Source organism: Kockovaella imperatae (genome assembly GCF_002102565.1).
Source record: "Kockovaella imperatae strain NRRL Y-17943 chromosome Unknown BD324scaffold_6, whole genome shotgun sequence".
NCBI classification, from domain to species: domain Eukaryota; kingdom Fungi; phylum Basidiomycota; class Tremellomycetes; order Tremellales; family Cuniculitremaceae; genus Kockovaella; species Kockovaella imperatae.
Window position 1 is genome coordinate 384,165 of NW_019028946.1, and position 20,265 is coordinate 404,429.

General features: G+C 52.2%; 10 protein-coding genes across 10 annotated transcripts; 7 read left to right on the forward strand and 3 right to left on the reverse strand.

Annotated features, from left to right (window-relative positions):
• The first annotated feature begins 270 nt into the window (after positions 1-270).
• BD324DRAFT_625060 (multicopper oxidase-domain-containing protein) lies at positions 271-2,618 on the forward strand. The gene is made up of 8 exons (XM_022015760.1): positions 271-744; positions 796-817; positions 867-949; positions 996-1,606; positions 1,651-1,739; positions 1,779-1,990; positions 2,039-2,428; positions 2,480-2,618. Exons 1-8 carry the CDS (start codon positions 312-314, stop codon positions 2,581-2,583), a joined length of 1,944 nt encoding a protein of 647 aa, XP_021871209.1. The 5' UTR covers positions 271-311; the 3' UTR covers positions 2,584-2,618.
• A 36-nt stretch (positions 2,619-2,654) lies between these two features.
• Positions 2,655-4,401, forward strand: BD324DRAFT_625061 (cystathionine gamma-lyase). Its single transcript, XM_022015761.1, has 5 exons — positions 2,655-2,980; positions 3,026-3,259; positions 3,307-3,429; positions 3,470-4,222; positions 4,262-4,401. The coding sequence occupies exons 1-5, from the start codon at positions 2,825-2,827 to the stop codon at positions 4,388-4,390; spliced, it is 1,395 nt and encodes a 464-aa protein (XP_021871210.1). The 5' UTR covers positions 2,655-2,824; the 3' UTR covers positions 4,391-4,401.
• BD324DRAFT_625063 (ribosomal protein L22/L17) lies at positions 4,402-5,463 on the reverse strand. The gene is made up of 6 exons (XM_022015762.1): positions 5,288-5,463; positions 5,192-5,237; positions 5,054-5,125; positions 4,858-4,986; positions 4,638-4,803; positions 4,402-4,585 (listed from the first exon to the last, which is right to left on the reverse strand). Exons 1-6 carry the CDS (start codon positions 5,288-5,290, stop codon positions 4,447-4,449), a joined length of 555 nt encoding a protein of 184 aa, XP_021871211.1. The 5' UTR covers positions 5,291-5,463; the 3' UTR covers positions 4,402-4,446.
• A 69-nt stretch (positions 5,464-5,532) lies between these two features.
• BD324DRAFT_650781 (histone acetyltransferase subunit NuA4-domain-containing protein) lies at positions 5,533-6,056 on the forward strand (the record flags this gene model as incomplete). The annotated part of the gene is made up of 4 exons (XM_022018202.1): positions 5,533-5,637; positions 5,701-5,781; positions 5,837-5,944; positions 5,997-6,056. 4 exons carry the CDS (start codon positions 5,533-5,535, stop codon positions 6,054-6,056), a joined length of 354 nt encoding a protein of 117 aa, XP_021871212.1.
• A 101-nt stretch (positions 6,057-6,157) lies between these two features.
• BD324DRAFT_625068 (hypothetical protein) lies at positions 6,158-7,897 on the reverse strand. The gene is made up of 8 exons (XM_022015763.1): positions 7,759-7,897; positions 7,628-7,706; positions 7,574-7,590; positions 7,272-7,522; positions 7,166-7,226; positions 6,793-7,117; positions 6,399-6,745; positions 6,158-6,346 (listed from the first exon to the last, which is right to left on the reverse strand). Exons 1-8 carry the CDS (start codon positions 7,827-7,829, stop codon positions 6,181-6,183), a joined length of 1,317 nt encoding a protein of 438 aa, XP_021871213.1. The 5' UTR covers positions 7,830-7,897; the 3' UTR covers positions 6,158-6,180.
• Positions 7,898-8,337: 440 nt separating this feature from the next.
• On the forward strand, positions 8,338-11,144 carry BD324DRAFT_579603 (Sodium/hydrogen exchanger family-domain-containing protein; the record flags this gene model as incomplete). The annotated part of the gene is made up of 6 exons (XM_022013392.1): positions 8,338-8,428; positions 8,477-8,676; positions 8,726-9,551; positions 9,594-9,746; positions 9,790-10,325; positions 10,362-11,144. The coding sequence occupies 6 exons, from the start codon at positions 8,338-8,340 to the stop codon at positions 11,142-11,144; spliced, it is 2,589 nt and encodes an 862-aa protein (XP_021871214.1).
• Positions 11,145-11,342: 198 nt separating this feature from the next.
• Positions 11,343-13,087, forward strand: BD324DRAFT_645578 (major facilitator superfamily domain-containing protein; the record flags this gene model as incomplete). The annotated part of the gene is made up of 10 exons (XM_022017614.1): positions 11,343-11,397; positions 11,454-11,639; positions 11,679-11,786; positions 11,827-12,140; positions 12,180-12,388; positions 12,423-12,613; positions 12,648-12,755; positions 12,796-12,866; positions 12,904-12,999; positions 13,039-13,087. Exons 2-10 carry the CDS (start codon positions 11,466-11,468, stop codon positions 13,085-13,087), a joined length of 1,320 nt encoding a protein of 439 aa, XP_021871215.1. The 5' UTR covers positions 11,343-11,397; positions 11,454-11,465.
• Positions 13,088-13,621: 534 nt separating this feature from the next.
• On the forward strand, positions 13,622-15,066 carry BD324DRAFT_625076 (ribosomal protein S2, flavodoxin-like domain-containing protein). The gene is made up of 5 exons (XM_022015764.1): positions 13,622-13,741; positions 13,795-13,971; positions 14,028-14,412; positions 14,464-14,644; positions 14,690-15,066. Exons 1-5 carry the CDS (start codon positions 13,672-13,674, stop codon positions 14,852-14,854), a joined length of 978 nt encoding a protein of 325 aa, XP_021871216.1. The 5' UTR covers positions 13,622-13,671; the 3' UTR covers positions 14,855-15,066.
• Positions 15,067-15,114: 48 nt separating this feature from the next.
• Positions 15,115-19,250, forward strand: BD324DRAFT_625079 (hypothetical protein). Its single transcript, XM_022015765.1, has 5 exons — positions 15,115-15,743; positions 15,783-16,197; positions 16,237-16,262; positions 16,303-16,488; positions 16,528-19,250. Exons 1-5 carry the CDS (start codon positions 15,578-15,580, stop codon positions 19,179-19,181), a joined length of 3,447 nt encoding a protein of 1,148 aa, XP_021871217.1. The 5' UTR covers positions 15,115-15,577; the 3' UTR covers positions 19,182-19,250.
• On the reverse strand, positions 19,233-20,260 carry BD324DRAFT_600855 (hypothetical protein; the record flags this gene model as incomplete). The annotated part of the gene is made up of 3 exons (XM_022013922.1): positions 20,197-20,260; positions 19,385-20,153; positions 19,233-19,333 (listed from the first exon to the last, which is right to left on the reverse strand). The coding sequence occupies exons 1-3, from the start codon at positions 20,218-20,220 to the stop codon at positions 19,233-19,235; spliced, it is 894 nt and encodes a 297-aa protein (XP_021871218.1). The 5' UTR covers positions 20,221-20,260.
• Between the last annotated feature and the right edge of the window lie 5 nt (positions 20,261-20,265).

Genomic DNA, 20,265 nt, shown 5'->3' on the forward strand with positions numbered 1-20,265 from the left:
ACTCTAATTGTTGCAGGATTATATACCTCGCTGCGCTGCACCATAAGATATATTCACAGAGTCACATCGGCAGAAGCGGCTCGGATTTCGGCCATATCCGTAGGTCATGCATCTTCAGAGGCTTGCGGCAGGGAGGAGAGACGTTGGGCGGAGGAGGGAAGGAGGAGGTAGGCGATCGAATTCTGAGAAGTCGTAAACGTGCCTACCATAAATACATTACGACCACAAACGTGGATCCGAATACAGATTCCCAGATCTCTTGGAGCGGACTTCGGATTCGTTCAGGCCGTACCAATGCAAAAATATCGAAGATGCTCGCCAGGTCAAACGTTTATGTGGGACACTGTCGACCTCGCAACGAACCTCGCCAGACATCACACGACCAAATGAACGGATACACTCGTGTCGCTCAAGACGACGGCATCGTCATGCGAGACCTTAAGAGCGACAAGCGCCAAACTGAGCCCATCAAACGAGACTCGGCTCACCGGCTCCGAACACCATGGTTTTATGGCTCAGCTTTGGTTTTTGCGGCTGGATTGATTTACTACTTGTCTACGGCGTATGGAGCGGGCTCTTTGCCTCCACAGTCTGCGTATCTGCAGGAGCGCTTTACACCTCGTCCAGAGCTACATATCAATCGTCCTCCAGAAGTCAGAAGGTACAATCTTAGCTTGGGAACTTCTGAAGCTCGCCCGGATGGAGTCAAAAAGACAGTTTTCACCATCAATGGACTCTTTCCAGGCGAGTAAAGTACGATTTTGCAGCCAGTCATTTTGTCTGACTGCTCTAAAGGGCCACTCATAGAAGCCAGAAGGTGTGTCGGAACTCCTCTTGTAGGAGAGGACATTCTAACGATGTGGCAGTGGTGATTGGTTGGAGGTGAATGTTCACAACGGTCTCGACGAAGAGACGAGCTTGCACTGGCACGGTCTTCGACACGAACACGGTAGGTCATGCCACAGTGGTAAAGCGTACCATTTGACAGTCATCAGGCAGCAACAGTGAGGATGGCGCCATTGGGGTCACACAATGTCCCCTCGCGCCGAACGCCACGAAGATGTATCGGTGGAAATTGTCCGACACACAGCACGGCACATACTGGTATCACTCGCACCATGCAGCTCAGCGATCTGATGGTCTACACGGCCCATTGATCATTCACAAACCAACGGATGCCATCGAGCATGGTCGGAATCCAGATTTGCGGTTAAGATGGAAACGGAGCGGTTTATCCGGTCCAGATCAACTCATCCTCATGATGGGAGACTGGTACCATCGCACAGCTGCTCAAACACTCGATTGGTATCGATCTCCAACGTCAAGGGGGCATGAGCCGGTTCCCGACAATCTACTGATCAACGGGGAACAGAGATTCGACTGTGGACGCAGTATCCGCAAAGTCGATTGTGTGGCACGTGAGGGGTCGATACCGCGGTACAACTTGAATCCACGGAAAACGAATCAGCTCAGGCTCATGAACACTGGTTCCTTGGGCATAGTGTACTTCTCCTTGGACAGCCATCTCCTGCGAGTGATGGAGGCCGATGGAACACTCATTGAGCCGATTACCGTCAAGGAATTACCCGTTGCACCTGGGCAGAGAGTGAGGAAAAACACGAGTAGCCGATTCTCCATTGACACTTTCAGTATTCTGTCTTGCTCGAACCCCAAGATTGGCTCTTAAGGGGCAAGGCATACTGGCTTCGAGCCCGATTGGACCAAGAATGCTTCAACTAGTGGGTGACTCCATCCATACTATAAGTAACCGTTTCCAGTCCAAATCGTGCTCTAGACCCCCTGACACGATCGATCATCTCGTATGGAGGTAGTTCCACGCAGCTGCCGACTTCAGAAGGCTGGGGCCTCACGGAGGAGAATACCTTTGACGCTTTATCGTTGCGTCCTATGGATGCCAATGAGCGGGTGCTTCCTGAGGCAGAGGAGCAGATTGTATTGTACGTGAATACCGAATCAAGAGCCTCGACAGGTGAGCAACCGAAACTTTTTGAGGTGGTGATATCTGATAGTCGTTCAGGCGGTCTGCCCACAGCATTCATCAACCAAACGTCATGGGTGCCAAACAGCCTCAATCCAATGCTCATGCGAGATGTCTCGCACATAGAGACCGGCAGACTGTCGCAAGATGAATTCGTGATCACTACACCGCGCAATCGCAGCTCTGTAGTGGACATTATCATCAATAATTTCGAGCAGGGCACACATCCCTTTCATCTTCATGGTCACAAATTTTGGCCTCTTCACACACACACTGCACGGTACGGCAAAGGTGCATACGATTGGCGGTTCCCACCAGTACTCCCCGAAACTGCGCCGGCTCTGCGAGACACATTCATGATCCCGCCTTATGGACACGTCGTGATCAGAGTCAATTTTGACACGCCAGGAGAGTGGCTTTTACACTGTCGTGAGCTTTTGCTTTTGTTGCCACAAGAATCATGCCTGATGCGTCTTCCAGATGTTCTGGTCCACCTCGCAACGGGCATGGGGGTAATTTTCAACGTCCGAAGCGATGATATCGCAGATTTCGAGAAACTGGCGGCATGGGAGAGCTGTCAATGAGAACGTAGTGTATACCCTGTTTGCATTGTACACAGTCCTCTCCAGAACTGGCCACATAACAAGCCAAGCCACGTGAACACCGGATCCTGGTAACTTTCTTGCTTCTTTTCGATAAGCGATCAAAGTTTTGCCGATCTCGTCATTTTTTGGGTGACTAACCGCACAATCAAATCATATCTCAACAAACCCATTCGCTGCTGAGAACGTGCTACTACGACCTCAGCGCGACACTCGACACAGCATGGCTAACCATAAGCAAGGGCAGGAAGAGAATACACATCACTATGCGACTCGAAGCATACACGTAGGATCTGAACCTGATCCATCTACCGGCAGCGTTGTCCCGAATCTAAGCGTAGCCACGACGTACCTTCAGTACGGTATCGGAAAGCACCATGTGAGCTCTTTGATGGCTTGAAAGAATGCGTGCTCACTCGCACAGGGCTATGAGTACTCCCGATCGGACAATCCTACCCGTAATGCCCTCGAGCGATTGATCACGTCGCTCGAGACGTGCCCTCAAAGAGAGGACGGGACAGAGACTCTGGTTTATGCCTCGGGATCGGCAGCCACATCGGCCTTGTGTCAATGGGTCTCGTTGCCCGAGGTAGAGGGAGGTGCAGGGGGCGGACATGGCCCCGGGAACGGTGGGCACGTACTGGCTGTCAATGATGTGGTACGTCAGCCTTCCACTGCCAAACAAAGTTGACCCTCGATCCGCAGTATGGTGGAACCGCCCGATACCTAGCTAGGACTGCCAAGAGTACCGGACTGGAAGTGACATTCCTGGATATGGAGAAAGCCGGAGAGGAAGGTATCAGGAGTCATATTCGGGACGATACCAAGGCATGTCAGAGCTCTCCCGCAATTCACTGACCCTCTCTAGATCATCTGGCTCGAACTTCCTACGAACCCAATGTTGCTTGTACCACCCCTCTCCTTGATTTCCAAGATTGTCGAATCACTACCGCACCGACCGCTCATCGTTTGTGACACAACCTTCCTCTCGTCCTATTTCTTCACCCCTCTCTCAAACTGTCCTGGACCGCCTCTAGCCGATATCGTCCTCTCTTCCTTGTCGAAGTATTCGGGAGGACACTCGGATATCATCCTTGGTTCGCTCACTGTTTCGGCTCGTGTCAAAGACAGAGCTCTACGTGGGTTGCGATTCATCCAAAACTCAACCGGAGGTATCCCTTCCCCAAGAGATTGTCATCTTATGATCCGAAGCTTGAAGACTTTAGGCCTACGAGCGCTAAAACACGGTATGAATGCGCTTCAGGTAGCTTCCTGGCTCAAGACCTGTCCCTTGGTCGAAAAAGTCAGATACCCAGGACTTAACGGGGATGGGGCATTTCACACTGTCGAGGGTCTCTTGTCGACAAACGCTAAACGAGAACTCGAATTCCTCGGATGGCAATTCCCCTTCAAGCCCAGTCCCACGGAGAACTCTACAGGCGGTCTGGCGCACCTGAGATCCCTCGGGATTCCATTCGGAGGTGTGGTCAGCTTTGTGCTAAAAGACGCTCCATCTGAGGCTGTCGAACGATTCGTCACCAGCCTGAAGATCATTTTCTTGGCCGAAAGTCTCGGAGGTGCCGAAAGCTTGATCGAGGTGCCCTATGCAATGACACACGCGGTGAGCTAGTCAACAAAGATTGTGCTGATTAATGTCTAGCAATTGCCTGAGGAGACAAAAGCGGCCTTAGGAATCACTCATAACCTGATTCGTCTCTCGGTTGGCATAGAGGATGCCGAGGATCTCATAGAGGATTTGACTCAGGCCATGAGAGCCGCCAACAATTAGGAGATCCCCGTTGGTTTGCGTCACCCATCATGCATGAGATAGCCATGCTGTACATCCTAAGCCTCAATAGCAGCCACCTTCTTTCCCTTGCGAGATGAGCCGGCCGCAACGTCCAAGTCCTTCGCACGGGGGATCTCGACGGAGGGGGTGGAGAGGAAGATTTCAATGTGGCAGGGGTGTCCTTGGTAGGGGTTGCTAGGAGGTACTATGAGTCCAGGCCTTGATCCGGGTGCACAGTGCGACTCACATTCTACCGTGGGCACGGTATGTCCTCCTCCTGGTTTTGGGAGCCTGGTTGACGACAATGTTCTTGATGACGAGCTCATCAACGTCGAGGTCCTTGGCGTCGGCGTTGGACTCGGCATTCTTCAACAATCGGAGAATGTATTTGACAGACTTCTCGGGCCATCGACCTAGTATCTTGGTCAGAATTTGCCATGGTTTTGCCATGCAATTGCCAGCCTCACCTTTGGTGGTCTTGAACTGCTTAGCCTGGGAAGCTCGTCCGATACCTCCAGCGTGTCTGCGGAAAGGAATGATCTGCTTGTGCTCCTGAACATCTCCAAGGTAGGTGTAGGCCTTTTTCAAGTTCATGCCTGAAGAGACATCGATGAGACAAAATGCTCCATTGACTCGTCGCCTCCAAACGAATTCCAAGCTCACCGTTGAGAGCAGCGGCAACTTCCCGCATGTTCTTGAAGTGAGTTCGAACATACTCGCCCCGAGCTTTGGCGACTACACAAATGAGATGTCAGTCACACAAGGTGTCCTCCAATAATTGTCCTCAAAATCCCTACTGACATTTCTCAGGGTTGGCGCTCGCGATGGAGGCAGCAGCGTATCGAACCTGGTAAGTGTCAGCTTTGCATGTCGAAGAATGGACAGAGGCTAGCTCACCATGTTGATCGATACTGTCGGAAGAGGTTGAGTGATGATACAAAGACGATAGAACCAGAGTTTCCACTTTGCCCAATTTGCTCGCCCACAAACTCGATTTGAGCAGGGAGGGAGTGGCTAAAGATTGGGCAGTCAGTCCAACGGAGTTTCTCGGCGTTTCAAAATTTGATTCCGTGTGGCACTCTGAATCCCATGTATTTTAGTCTATGCATGCAGAATGCTCGGAGAACGCGTGTTGTCGCAACATGAGTCAGTCTGGACCGCCTGCAGAGGCCAAGCAGGCTCAGGCAGCGGCTTTGCAAGAGCTAGATGCTGCTCAGAAGAAGAAGCGAGCCATAGATACTTCGTTGGTACGTCGATCGAGGTTTGAGGCCTTGGACAGTCCCAATACTGACTCTCTACCCGATCCACAGGCTAATCTCGAAGCCTCCATCTACGCCTTTGAGGGGAGTTATCTCGAAGAGACGATGGCTACAGGAGGTAATATCATCAAGGTATGCTGCGCGCAGTTGAAAAGTAAGATCATTCGTTGACGATTCCACCACACAGGGCTTCGACAATTATCTGAAACCACCAACGGCGACTGTTAGCAAGAAGAAGCAGGACATTACCGAAGGAGACAGGCTGTTCAGTACGAGCAGCGTGTCCTACATGCAGGTATGTTGGCTCTGTGCTTGACTCACTCACGCTCACATTCCAATTCTAACAGAGTCTCGAGGCGCGAAAGCAATTCGAATATGAAACTCTGACTTTGGCTGGACGTAGGTGACGATTCGTTTGGTTAGGAGATTCCAATGACCGTTGTATGGAGCCAATCTTCGAGCTCTGGTTGTATAGAATGATGTACATGACATGCAATGAAATGATGATACGTTTACATATACTAGCGCAAATCAATGCTCGTCGCTTGGAAGGACATCGTAGCCTTGACGACTTTGGCTTGAAGCTGCTGGGGTTGCACCAGTCTCTTCAAGGTCAGACTCTTGAGGCAGTCGGACCTGGGCCGGCGGGGGGAAGCACAGCGGTTTCAGCAGGCCGTTGAACACAAACGTGCCGTATCTGTCGATTATCAGCGATCCTGGAAGCACATCCTTCCTTCCATACGACTCACACTAGCATCGCAAACCCTGCGACTTGCAAGAGAGACAATGGGAAGATCAATCTTTCCCACCCGACTGCAAGACTGAAGATCCAAATTCCCAGCGTTCTACACGTGTCGATCAGGCTCCTAGCAGTCGCGCTAATCCGTGTCGTCACGCTCAGCCCGAAAAAGTTGAAAGATCCAATGGAGAACATGATGGCGATACAGGTCCAGTAGACTCGGGGGTGGTGAATGATCTGTCTCCATCCCCTAGGGACGTCAAAGTACGGAGATCGGTGTCGGAGCGTCAAGTGCAAGATGGGCATGGCGGCAAGAGTAGTCACGAGGCCAAAGAAGCCTTCATACGTGACGGCCGCCTGAGCACCGTCAGATCGGATTCGAGTGTTCACATTGTGGCACTCACGACGGGCTCGACTTTGTATCTCGCCATGATCTTCTCCTCGACAACGAATTGCGAGGCAGTAAAAACTTGAGCGAAAAGAATGAGTAGGACTCCGACAGCCACTTTGCCAGGATCTTCATCTGACCTCTGAGCGATCTCCATGAATCTCGCGACAAGATCAACTGGTTCGTCGGCCATCGGTTTCTTCTGCATGCTGCCGGAAAGACCAACGAGGCAGACTCCCATGGTGACGATGATGAGGGATGTCCACTGGTATAGGTATAGATGCCGACGCAGGAAAATGACAGATAGGATGCCGACCCAGAGGACCAGAGCACCTCGTGACCTGGACCAAGCGTATCAGCATAGGGGAAGCAGATCAGAGGGCACTGACATTTGGTAAATGCTAACCGGGCACAGGATCATTCCGACATTCATCAAGGTGGTCCCGCAGACTAGGAGAAACGTAAGTCTTCTGATGAGAGGTCACAATAGCTCACTGTCAAAGAAAGCAGGGAACCATAAGAGGCACACTTTCCAGCCCGTCAAGCGCTCTTCAAAGTCCGGCTTTGGTGCAACCTCCCCTTCATCTTGGGCAACTTGATTGTACCCCTCGGTAGAGGCTGACCCGTCGCCAGGCCAGGCAGCTAAGACTCGTCCGGGAAATGACTTGCCGTCCTTGCGCTTTGTTGCCTGAACGATACATCGATAAAGCAATGGTAAGCCACAGCCGAGTTCACCGATGAACATGCTTGAAGTGGTCTGTCAGGCGCGCGTAGTGGACGGATCACCCTGAACTCACTTGAGAGTCTGCCATACCTGATCCTTGTCAGCTCCATCGATGTATCTGACTCACTGGCTGTTCAAAGTCCACTTTCGGTAATGTGTCATTTGGGCCACAGTTCTCTACACAGGCCTTGTCTTGATATTTGGTTCTGGTGTGCGCGACTGTCATCCTGTGGCCTGTGCTCTGATCATGAAGCTTACAATAAACTGTTCGCACATCCGGTTACGAACATGCCAACGACCAGCGTGGTCACTGTGGATCGTGAAGACATAGTGTTGTGTATTCCCTCTGATGCCAGAGGTACAAAGCTGAACTGGGGATGGCGGAGAGGGATGGCAGGCGGAGGGCTTTCACTGGAATCTTTCACGGTACTTCCGGAACCGTTGCCGCTCAAGGGAAGCTCACGTGGCAACATCATGACGTGGCCGCGTCTGCTGCTTTATCACTCGATGTTTGCTTGGCGGGGACCCGATTCTCAGCTTTTTATGACTTTTGGGTCCATGTCTCTTTTGTGAGCAAGCCTTTTGAAAGGCGATCACACGATAAGAGACTGGTATTTCTCAACACAGGACTGGGACACTGGAAGATAAAGGGGACAGATACAGCTGGCTCAAGGGCAACGAAGATGATCACAACCGGGTAGTGAATCCTAATCATGCACGGATCGATACGGATTATTTTAACGGGACAGACCTTCGTCGGCATCATAATACGGGGGATCATTCTGAAGCACTGAGCTACTCATCATCGCGACTGGCACTGTATCGAATCAAATCATCATGGCGTTCAGACCATTCGAGGTAAATGTGGCTCACTTGGCCTACACGATCCTTGGCGCTTTCGTCGTCATCTTTGGCATGTTCTCTCTCGGTAAGCACAGCTGTCATACAAAACCCCCATCTGACTCGGTTGGTACAGTGATCAAGGAGAAAGCATATATCGGTGAAGCACCTATCGCCACCATTGTCGGTATTATCATGGGACCCTACGTGACTGGACTGTTCGATCCACGATCTTGGGGAGGCGCCAACGCGGAAGTCAAAGATGAGATCACTCTTGAAGTGACCAGAGTCATCATTGCTGTCTCCGTGTTCTCCGTCGGAGTAGAATTACCAAAGGTCAGTGAGCTGGCCTGTAGGAAGATCTCTCAGCTAACGCTCGCCTCAGGCTTACATGCGCCGGCATTGGAGAACGTTGTTCTTCCTCCTTTTCCCTTGCATGCTTTGGGGCTGGATGATATCCGGACTGTTGATGTGGGCCTTGATCCCCGGCATCAATTTTCTGTCCGCTCTTGTAATTGCCGCTGCTGTCACGCCGACCGATCCCATTCTGGCACAATCAGTCATTGGTGGCAAGTTTGCAGACAAACATGTTCCTGCCCATGTCCGACACATGTTATCGGCGGAATCTGGCAGCAACGATGGAGCAGCGTTTCCATTTCTTGGAATCGCCCTTTATCTCACGTTGGACGCCAGCCCTGGGCATGCTGTCGGTCATTGGTTTTACTATACAATTGCTTACGAAGTCATACTCGGTATCATTCTCGGCGCCTTGCTTGGATGGGTCGCTCGAAAGGTCATGAAATTCTCAGAAGCCAAAAAGCTCATCGATAGGCAATCTTTCGTTGCCCAATACGTCAGTCTGGCGATCCTCTCGATTGGCTTTACGAGCTTGCTGGGCAGTGATGATCTACTGTCGGCTTTTGCATGCGGATGCGCTTTTGCCTGGGATGGATTCTTCAACAAGGCTACCGAGGATGCGGAATTCTCCAACGTCATTGATTTGTTGTTCAACTGCGCTGCGTTCATCTACATCGGTGCTATCATCCCATTCGACTCATTCAATGATCCAAGATTGACTATCGCGTGGTGGCGATTGGTCGTGCTGGCCATCTGTATCCTTCTCGTCAGGCGTCTGCCAGTCATCATGGCACTGTACAAGTGGATCCCAGACATCAAGACCTTCAGGGAGGCTCTCTTTGTGGGATGGTTTGGTGAGCTGAAGACCGGCTCATGCGTGCTGACGAGATATTTAGGCCCTATGGGAGTCGGAGCAGTCTTCATCTCCACGCTGGCCAAGACGAGCCTGCCTGAAGGAGATGTTGAGAAGGACACAGCTCAGGTTGATTTGTTGAGGGATCTGATTACTCCCGTTACCTTGTTCCTCGTGCTCTCGTCCGTCGTCACTCGTGAGTGCTGCTTGGCAGGCGCGTCGACTTAATCCTCTACCAGATGGTCTCTCAATTCCCTTTTTCTCGCTGGGTCGGAGGGTTCACAGTATCACTTACACCTGGTCTCGCAACCCATCCATGGATACTCGTAGAGATAATGAACCCGCCTGGACTACCCATGCTCGCCGTATTGTGCCTGGACAAGAAGTCCGCATCAATCGAGACGATGACGCAGAAGAGGGAGATCTTGGTGTTCGGAGCGAGAAACAGCCAACGTCGAGAGACATGGTCAATCGAGAAACGTCGAACGGAGAAGAGAGCGGTGGTAGCTCGGACTCAAGAACGTTGGCTCAAGGAGAGGACATCGAAATGCGTAGTCGACATTCAAGTCGATCACAAGAGGATCGGTCTCAGGAGGAGCGATCACAAGAGGCGCGGTCAGATGATGGAGCTTCACAGGAGGAGACGCGTTCCGAGGAGGCTCGAGGTGCCCAGGATTACGAAGAGGAAGAGGCGGGCGAGCGAACTCCGCCGCTGGCTGAGTTCCGTGAAGGTAACAATCTGGTCGTGGAGAGAAAGGGGGGTGAAGGCGAAGAGGTGAGAGATCGCTCTCGGCGTTTGCTCACAGCATAGGTTGAAGTAGAAGTCATACACAATGCGTTTGGCGACCATCCAACGAAAAAGACCACGTTCAATCATCCTCGCAGACTACATTCTCATGAGATACAACATCTCGCTACCAATTTCGGGCACGCGTTGGAAAAGAAGCTCTCGAGTGCACTTGGTGGCGGTGACAGCGGTGAACACAATCATCAGGCCCATACGAGAGATCGGAACGAGTCTCGCGACGAGGAGCCACCGAATGAAGGTCCTTCACGGCTTCCTGGTCGGTCACACGAGCTGTACGCTGCGGAGCCGACCGCAGATGAAGGGGATGAGGAATGGCCCGATAGCGATGAGGATCGAGGAGAATCTAGTCGTTCGAGTCGAAAGCAACAGAAATCATCGGCGCCACCGAAACCCAAGATCAAGCTTCCCGGACAAAAGAAGGGAGTCATGGGATGGTTTAGCAAGCGAGATCGATCCCCTTCGCCTTCAGCAGTGGAGGAAGGTCGTGCCAGTATGGACCCAGGCCTCTTATCCCCTCCGCGATCTCGAGCGATGTCCCCGAGGCAGAGCGGTGAGGGGATCCCACTGACTCGCACGGCCTCTCTCCAACGGAACACGGCCATTCGGTTTGCAGAAGACAGTCAACCGTCTTCGGATTCTGCTCCTGGGCCAGGGAACTACGGGAACACAGCACCTGGGTTCAAGCGAAACCCAGCTTTGGCGATGTTCAGGACGACTTCAATTCAGGAAGGAAATGATGATGATTCAGCAAGTGTATCGTTTAAGGAACCTAGTCGTAGGCGGTAAAGGGAAAGGCTCAACCTGTATGTTCTATATAATCTCTCAGCAATGGATCTAGTCTTTCTTGTGTAAATCCCACAGATACACAGTCATCACGCCGCATGCATCTTCACAGGGTACCCACCACCTGTGTCCTTTGAACTACGTTGTGTGGGACACCAGACATGCCTCCGATCATCGCAAAATTGAGAGGACAAAGGGTGTATTCTTTCGAAGCGAAGCCGGATGACAGTCAGGAGCAAGCGAGCTGTCGAGCAAGGTAAGAAGTCTGGGACTTGATCTCTATGGCTGTTCACTTCAAATTGACACCTCCAGTGTTGCTTAATCATGCCGGTGCCCGCAACTACGACTGACAAGGAGGAGTCTACCGTGGATCAAAGCAGGATTTCGACACCGGTAAACGCTGAAAGTGGCAGAGCCCCGGCCAATCAATATGATGCCCTTACAAATCGTCAGCTGGTCATCTTCGCAGGCTCGCAACTGATCGTCTGGGCTCTCAACGTGAGTACTAGATAGCTTTCTGCGACTGAAGATTCGCAGGCAGCGAATGTTCTCGAGACTAGCTTCATTCTTCCCGTCGTTGCACAAGAATTCAAAGTCTCGATCAGTGACGTGCAATGGGTTGCGGCGTCCAACATGCTCATCTGGGTGAGTACACCACACACATCACAGAGCTTAGAGCCCCAAGGGGTGCTTCCAGCTCATTGCTGGACGATTGTGCGATATATTAGGGCGTAAGCGTGGCTATATTTTTGGCTGTACCACCAGTGTCATCTTCAATGTCACGGCCACGTTCATGCCCAACTTGGCTTCTCTCAACGTGGCAAGAGCACTTTCGGGGTTATCCGCAGCCATCATTCTACCTGCTTCAGCCGGTCTCATCGGTGCACTGTATCGACCTGGAAAGAAGCGAACCATTGCGTGTGCCGTGGTATCTTGTGGAGGTTGCGCTGGAGCATCCGTGGGGGAGCTCCTCGCTGGAGTCTTCGTTCGGTATTCCAAGTGAGTGGATTCAGCAAACCAAGCACTCATTAAGCCCAGGTGGACCTGGAGACCATGTTACTTTTCTTGTGGAGTCACCACAGTTGCTCCACTGATCATTGGCTGGTGGTTGGTCCCCCGCGATCCACCGATCAAATCCGATTGGTCTGTAGACTGGCTCGGTGCCTTGTCCGTCGGCGTATCATTGTTCTTGTTTCTCTTCACCTTGACGCTGTCCAACACCACGTCTCGCGGCTGGAAGACACCTTGTGGGTCTCACCCCGGATCACAGACTGATCATAGATTTGCCCGCCCTGCTTACCGTCTCTGTCCTATGCTTCGCCTTCTTCGTGTGGCGTCAACGGTCCCTCCATCGAGCCTTGCCAAGCGAAAATAAACCTCCGCCTGTCATCCCAAAAGGTCTCCTCAGCTGGAAGAAACGCAATCTCATTGTGGTCTACATCGGTACAGCTCTACTGTTCGCTTGCGTTGATGTAAGTGAGGCACCTTGAAGACAGCTGATATCAGGGCCAATTTCCCTTCATTTCGTACCTCTATCTTGATGTCCTCAAACTCGACGCATTTGAGGCGGGTCTCAGATGGAGCATGTGCATGTTCAGTGGTGTGCCGGCGGCCGTAAGTAGGACGAAACATGGCGGCAGTTGATGGGTCGTAGATCCTTGTGGCACTGTTGATATCGAGAGTGCCACCCAGGATATTGATGTCGACTGGATGCTTGATTTCTACGTGAGGATCTCTCCAAGGTCTATAACTCACGACCCAGCATGACACCCCTTCTCTTTGCCATCCGCAAATTGGATTGGCCTTATTGGAGAGCGGACCTGTGGGCCTTCCTGCTTGTCGCATACGGATCAGACGGGTGAGTATAAGCTCTATAGTGTAAAGCTCCAATGCGCAGAGTCATTGCAGCGGGATCATCTCTCATCTCGCACACCGCATCTCCGTGAGTACAGTCCCCCTCCGATCCATCCTCACCACTCCTCCAGCGAAGATCAGAGCGTTGCCTCAGCCCTTTTTCAGACCTCATGTCGATTGGGCTACGCGGTAGGACTGGCCATTTGCACGTCGATCCAGACTACTTTTGAGAACAGAGATCTGAAAAGAGGCAAGACGCTTGAGCATGCAACCGTCACCGGCCTCAGAGCTGCTCTATGGACCTGTACGATATACATGGGGATGGGTAAGCGTGACACGACGGGTCGGGACCACCCTGACGATCTCAAAAGCCTCCCTGACGTTCCTCTTCGGTATGAAAGGCTGGGCTTGTATTCATGACACTGAGCACGGGCAGATCGATGGAGATGAAGAGAGTCGACCTGCTCTCACCGAGGATGTCGAGACGAGGAGGAAGACGCAGGGCCATCGTGATCTGGCAGCAGCAGCTACAGTAGTGTCTTAATGGTGTTTGGGATAAAATGCCTCGAAAAATCACACCTATTCTGAATATAATTTCGGATTTTCCTTTGTCTCTGACATTGTCCTGTACATCGAACTGTTAGCCTCTGCAGGCTTCTGAGAGGGGTGTCCCACAATGAGGCCATGTACATCGACCTCGTCGAGGTTTCTGGCTAGGTCGTGTCCAGTCAACGCACAAGCAACAGGTGAGCGGAAAAACAGATCATACTCGATTTGTCGTCTGACATACTTTGACCAGGCCGTAATTTCGCTTCGTCTACTTGCTCCTCCAATGCCGAGGCCGAGAGCTCTCGAGCGGCTATGTCCCGATCTGTCGCAGACACCAGTGCAAGTGTGACCCGAGCAGATAGGGAGGAGGCCTTTCAGCGACGATTGAGGCAGATTCAAGCCTTTCGAAGACAGAAAGAGGCAACGCGTCAGTTCAGTCCTTTCAGGACGAGCGATCCAGTCGCTGATAGATCTTTCCATTAGACATCAAAATACCATTCATACCTCAAGACGAAGCCAGTCAACCAATAGATACGTCACCTACACCACTTCGAGCTGCATTATCGACCTTGATGGCATCAGGGGCCGCATTGGGCGGATCACCAAAGAATTTGAACAAGAATTACAAAAATTACATCTATGGCTACCGGTCTGGACTGGCCATCATCGATCTTGAAAAGACGTTACCACTACTCCGGCATGCGTCTGCTGTCATCCGAGATGTTGTCAAGGCAGATGGAGTGATCTTGTTTGTCGGAACGGCAACTGGTATGGAAAGGTGCATGGACAAGGCGAAGAAGCGAATGGGAGATAATGGTTTCATGACCAATAAGTGGATTCCCGGACTGTTGACCAACCCTCAATCATTGTGAGTTGACCCTATTGTATCTCAGAGTTACCATGAACTGATGGTCGATAGATTCGGACTCCAACCGCTCTTGAAAGGCAGCAACGCTCCGGACCTGGTCGTTTTCCTCAATCCAGCTGACGTCTCTTTCGGAGTGAGAGAATGCACGGTTCGCGCCATCCCCACCATCGCCATCATCGACACTCATCTTGACCCAAGAGTCGTTACCTATCCTATTCCAGCCAATGGAGACGTGAGTCATACCCGGATGTCCCCATGGACTAATAATTTCCTGCAGAGCCTGCGCACCGTCGAACTCATATGCGGCACGTTGTCGATGGCCGGTGCTGAAGGGCGGCGGATGCGCTTGAGGGAGCAAGAAGCGCTATCCAGTCGAGCACAGAAGAGGGCAGCTGCTCAGGATGAGGTCCGAGAAGAAGAAGAGCACGAAGAAGAAGCATAAACTAGTCGTACTGTATTCGGAATCCCCCACTGCGCATTATCATTGCATTCGCATATGAATGAGATCACCCACGTCTCGATCCAGCCCCACAGGGATGTGTCCAAGATGATTCTGCATTCTTGCAGAGTTCGACAGATGGACAACACATCGGGGCCATTGACCAGCAGACGGGGATTTTTGGTTCATGTATACAATGAATAATAATGTTTTCGGTGACGTCGTTTTAAAGTTGATTATGAAAACGAGGGGGTTCTACTACTCTGACATCGTATCGTGAACCCCAAGACACACTTTCTCTCTCTCATCCAGCTCACACTTATTGTTCCTCCAAGGATCTACCGTCGCCGTGATCTTCGCGAACCATCACATCGCTCACGCTGATCGCAAGGACACTGCCGACGATCAAAGAGGGAGGGGAGGCGACCATATTTTGTTTTTGGGCGGACGCCCTTTCCAAGCTTAAACGCCCGATTTCCCCTTTCACAATAGCAGGACGTCCCTCTTGCAGTCCTGTGCAAAGTCATTCATTCGACGTTCCCCGTGAACGCCTATTGCAGGACTCATCCGTGCTTTGCTCCTGCTCTGTCGAACTCTAGCGTACTTGGAAATCCATTGTAGTCCCAGACACGAACCTGGCATCAAAAGCACGACCTTGGTTGGACCCCTTACGCTTCAATTCATGGTCCTTCCCTGGCCACTCGTCGAATCTAGGGTGGGTTCGACATGGGCGAATATCGAGCTCGTGGAAATCATCACCATCTTGGGGCCAGCTCGAGCAACAACAAACACGCTGAGCTGATCAATGCGTACCAAGAATTGGGCAGGGAGCTTGGCAGTGAAAAGCTGACCATTGTTGGAGGGTATACTCTGGGTCGAGTTATTGGAGAAGGTACGGACGGCGCAGTGCTCATTGGCTGATATATCTCAGGGACCTATGGATCTGTTCACCTGGCCATTCATCGCCTCACCGGTACTCGATGTGCCATCAAAAAGATTCCCAAATCACAGACACCAAGCCTGACCAGAGAGATTCATCATCATCGACGTCTACACCATCCATCCATCGTGCAGCTGTATGAAATCATTGCCACGGAATCACACATATGGCTTGTCTTCGAGCTATGCTCCGGTGGAGAGCTTTTCGACTATCTGGTGGAGAAGAAAAGGTTTCAAGAAGGCGAGGCCCGTAGGCTGTTCGGGGAGCTCGTCGTTGCAGTGGGCTACTTGCACCGTCAAGGAGTTGTCCATCGAGATCTCAAGTTGGAAAACGTCCTGTTGGATGGTCATCTCCGAGTCAAGTTGGGTGATTTGGGATTCGCCAGGGAGTTTAGGAGGGGTCAACTGTGAGAAGCTTTGAGCATGAGCATTACTGACTCGGCCAGAATGGATACTTTCTGCGGCACAATGGGTATGATGAAGAGTGATGATGTAACTGACAAGTCTCACAGGATATGCGAGCCCTGAAATGCTTGCTGGGCGCAAATACCTTGGAGTCGAAACGGACATCTGGTCTCTTGGCATAATCCTGTATACACTGCTTTGTGGCGGTATGCCGTTTGATGAAGACGATGAGCCTGCCATGCGGGCTCAGATCACGAAGGGCGAATATGAGGAGCCGGATTGGATCAGCGAGGGTGAGTCCTGACCATCTGCGACTGTTGTTGACGTGGTAGAATCCAAGCAGTTGATTCGAAGCTTGCTCAAAACAGATCCCTCTGAGCGACTGACCATCGAAGGGATCCTCTCTCATCCATGGTTCAAAATGACCATCCGCGATCATCCAGATACGGCCGACACACCTATGGACCCCGCTCCCATACCAGTCTCGCCCCTCGGCCTCCCGATCGTAAGCTCTTCCGCCAAGCCCAGTCCATTCGTTCCTCCACATGTGGCTTCCAGGCCAGCTCTGTCACCATCTCCCTTGGGCTCATCCCAAACCGTCAATCCACCAGGACCCTCGTCAGATTGCTCCGACAATAGTCAAGATTTCACGGACAGTGAGCAGGGTCAGCCCCCAAGCGACAGCACCGCACCAACGACTATCGACGACGATGATCTCGCCAAGTCGTTGCCTCGGAACCACAGCATTGAATTCAGTCCGACTGAGCATTTGCTAGAGCTCCTGCATCCCAATGCTAGCCAATCGACCTTGCGCCGCTCGGGAAGCGATGGTACCGTGTCGGCATCGACCCTCAAGAGTAAGGTGGCTATGCGCACAGCCCTGGAGGGTCAGCCAGAGGAAGACGAAGATTCGCTCACCGAGGACCATCTTGGTACATTGGCACCTTCAAGTCCATACCTGACCGCTCTCACGCATTCGCGGACCCCGTCACGCACCAAGCGCCGTTCTGTTTCCTCGTCCTTAACGATGGAGAGGCGAGCATCCTATATCAGTAATTCAGGCGATTTCGATATCCAGCCGTTAATCGACTACGCCTCCCAGCTAAAAAGAGAGCGGTCAGCAGTATTCTCCACGGCCCCTGAAAAGGCCTTGCTCGAGTCGTTCAGATTGATCGGTTTGGACGCAGAGCAGATGCAACACTCTGTCAAAAACAATGCCTGTGATGCGTCGGCTGCCATGTGGTGGATCGTCCGCACGAAGACAAGTGACTCGTTCATTGACGTATCTCGACAAACAGATTCCAAGGCAGAGAACAGGAGACGAGCCTCTCCAGACCGATCAGGAGGCGAACACTCGGATGCTCAGGAAGTGCGTAGCTTGTCTGATCAGGAGAAGCACGCTCGGCAAAATGCTCCCAAAAATGTTACCGATCAGGAAAAGCATGCCCGAGGCGACGAGACGACCAAAAACCGCTCGCCAGATCGAAGCGGGAAGACCTCGCCGCCCATCGATGCCTCTCAGACCAGCCCCACGAAAACGCCGACGTCAACGCCCAGCTCGCCCTTCCGCAAGGCGCGATCGCCGTCCCTAAGCATGCTGCAACGCGCAACCTCGGCATTCACAGGCAAGAGGAATGAGGATAAGGACGAATCAGAAGACGGGACGCCAAAGGCTGACACGTGGAACGGTTCCCCTTCTAAGCTCCAGAAGGCTCCACCAAGAGTCAAGCGGCCAGAGATCGATTCCGCCGCTACACCACTTGTCCCTCTAAATTCACCGATAAACGGGATTGGCCAGTCTAGTTCTGCCTCCTTCAAAACAGGGTCGCTGAGACAGGAGAGAGTCAAGCGCGACAGTCTTTGGGCAGCCTTCCGTTACTTTTTCAACGAAGACAAGCGTCGTCGAAGGGATGTCACCGGTGGACATGCTAAGATCGGTTCAGAAACAAGTGCCTCCGCGACCGTGGTCCTTTCTCGCGGGCCTGTAGCTAGGCATCACGCCGGACCTGTTCGTACTCCCCAGCCGTTGCCAGCGCACAAGCGAACTTCTATCGATGGGCGACCACCGCTTTATTCTCGACGTTCGAGCAGTGTCAATTCACGTCGATCCAGCATCACTTCCACCATGGTTCCCCCGGATCACCGCGAAGTAATAAATACGCTCGCTCGGCGGGTATCGCATCAGAGCCACGGATCGCAGACTCCAACATCGGAGCACGAGATTGAATTTCCCACAAGGGTAGACTCCGCGACCTCGCTGGTGCTCCGTCATCAATCTTCATCCATACGCTCGCCCTCAATGCAATCTGAGACTTCGGGTCGCTTTTTGGGCTCTGCGCCTGCCTCGCCGCTGCATGACTACCACCGCCGCGCACCGGCAGGGTCATCTTCGACCCGTGTTCGCCACTTCAGAGTAATACCCGAGGCCACCATTCAGCGAACCTCCTCGGTGGCAAGCAGCGTCAGATCGACCGCTTCATCCCGAACATCTTCCATTGATAAAGGCTGGCAAGGGTCAGGCGGAGACGAAACGTCAGTCAGCTCCAAGCGCGCGAAGGATCGGAAGAGAGCTTCTCCCAAGCCACGAACCAGAGTCATGAGAACGACGAATTCCAAGCCTCCTCTGAGAGACGTCTTTGAAGACAAGGACGAGGAATGGGTTGACGAGGACGAGTATGGTAATGAGCGCAGAGCCTTCGCAGGTGGCGTTGGTCAGGGCGGGCACACCGTGGTGAAAAATTCGGATGTCAGAGCAGCAACTCATCCTGGAAACTGGAGCGCTGGTCATCATCGTCGGAAACATCACAAACACGGCCAACCGAGGTCTAGGCGAGGCAGCACTGACGAGGCGACCGTTTCTCAAGAGCAGACGACGACTAAGGCACGCAATTTTGCAGAGACTAATGTGGCTTACCGAAGAGTTGGACTTCCCGTTGCCAGCTCTAGACAACCAGTTGTAATGGAAGAAGACGAAGGAGAAGAGTAGTCTGTAGCTACTAGGTGATAAGAGCCACTAGTGATCTTGCCCGCACATTGACTATGCATATCTTGGAGATCCAAAGGGACGGACTCGACCGAGTCGAACCGGCTTAGTCGGACTAGACATAGCAAGTATGCCATGCAGTGGAGGGATAACGCCTAAAGTCCACAATCAGCCGATCCATGGAAGAAAGGAGATGCTAGACTAACCCTTGTCCTCCACGAAGTAGTGGACGATGTCCTGAGATCCACATTGCAGGGCAATTTGAACGAGCCTTGGAGTGATACTGACTCTGTCGGACAATTTCCGGCGTTTCTTCCTTCCCCGGTCCCTTCCATGCTCTGTTCCACTCACATCGTCAAATGGGACGTCCTCGCTCTTGCGTTCAATCAACATTCTGACCGCCTTTAAATCGTTCTTCTTAATGGCTATCTCCAGGACCAGATTTGACTTTAGAGCCGGGTCGGCACCATGCCTGAGCAGAAAGTCGATCAAAGCATAATCTGAATTCAGAACCGCCCGGCATAGGGGATAGCCCTTATGAGAGTTGGGGGAAGGAGAATAATGATCGAAGAGATAGTGTAGGAGCGGATTGGCTTCCGGCAAAGGCGAACGGAAGATCCTACGAGGGAGCTCCGAGCATGTCAGCGGTGGAGCAGTGGGGTCCGATGTCGCCTCTCGATCGTCTGGACCATCTGCCGGGTTTGATCTTGAACGGGTCGATGCACCCCACGCCTTTAGTGGCGAATGACCGCGTCGACGATCCCACATACGCCTTAGCTCTTGTGCTACATCCGTATTACATATTGGATGCCTTAAAGATCGAGTGAGAATGTCCGATGGCCCGTTAGTCTCGTATAACGAGAGAAGATATGTTGCTGCGAAAGAGGGGGTAGGTCGGGTCAAGATGGAGTGGATTTGGGGATGGGTCGAGGGGAAGGAAGGATTGAGGGCATGAAGGTGAATTTTGAGAATCAACTGAGAGACATTGTAAGAGTCCGGTCGCAGACACTAAACTCACCTCTGGGGGCAGATTGAGCAGCATAACGTCGTCCGTCAAGGATGGATGGGATGGGATGAGATGGGATGG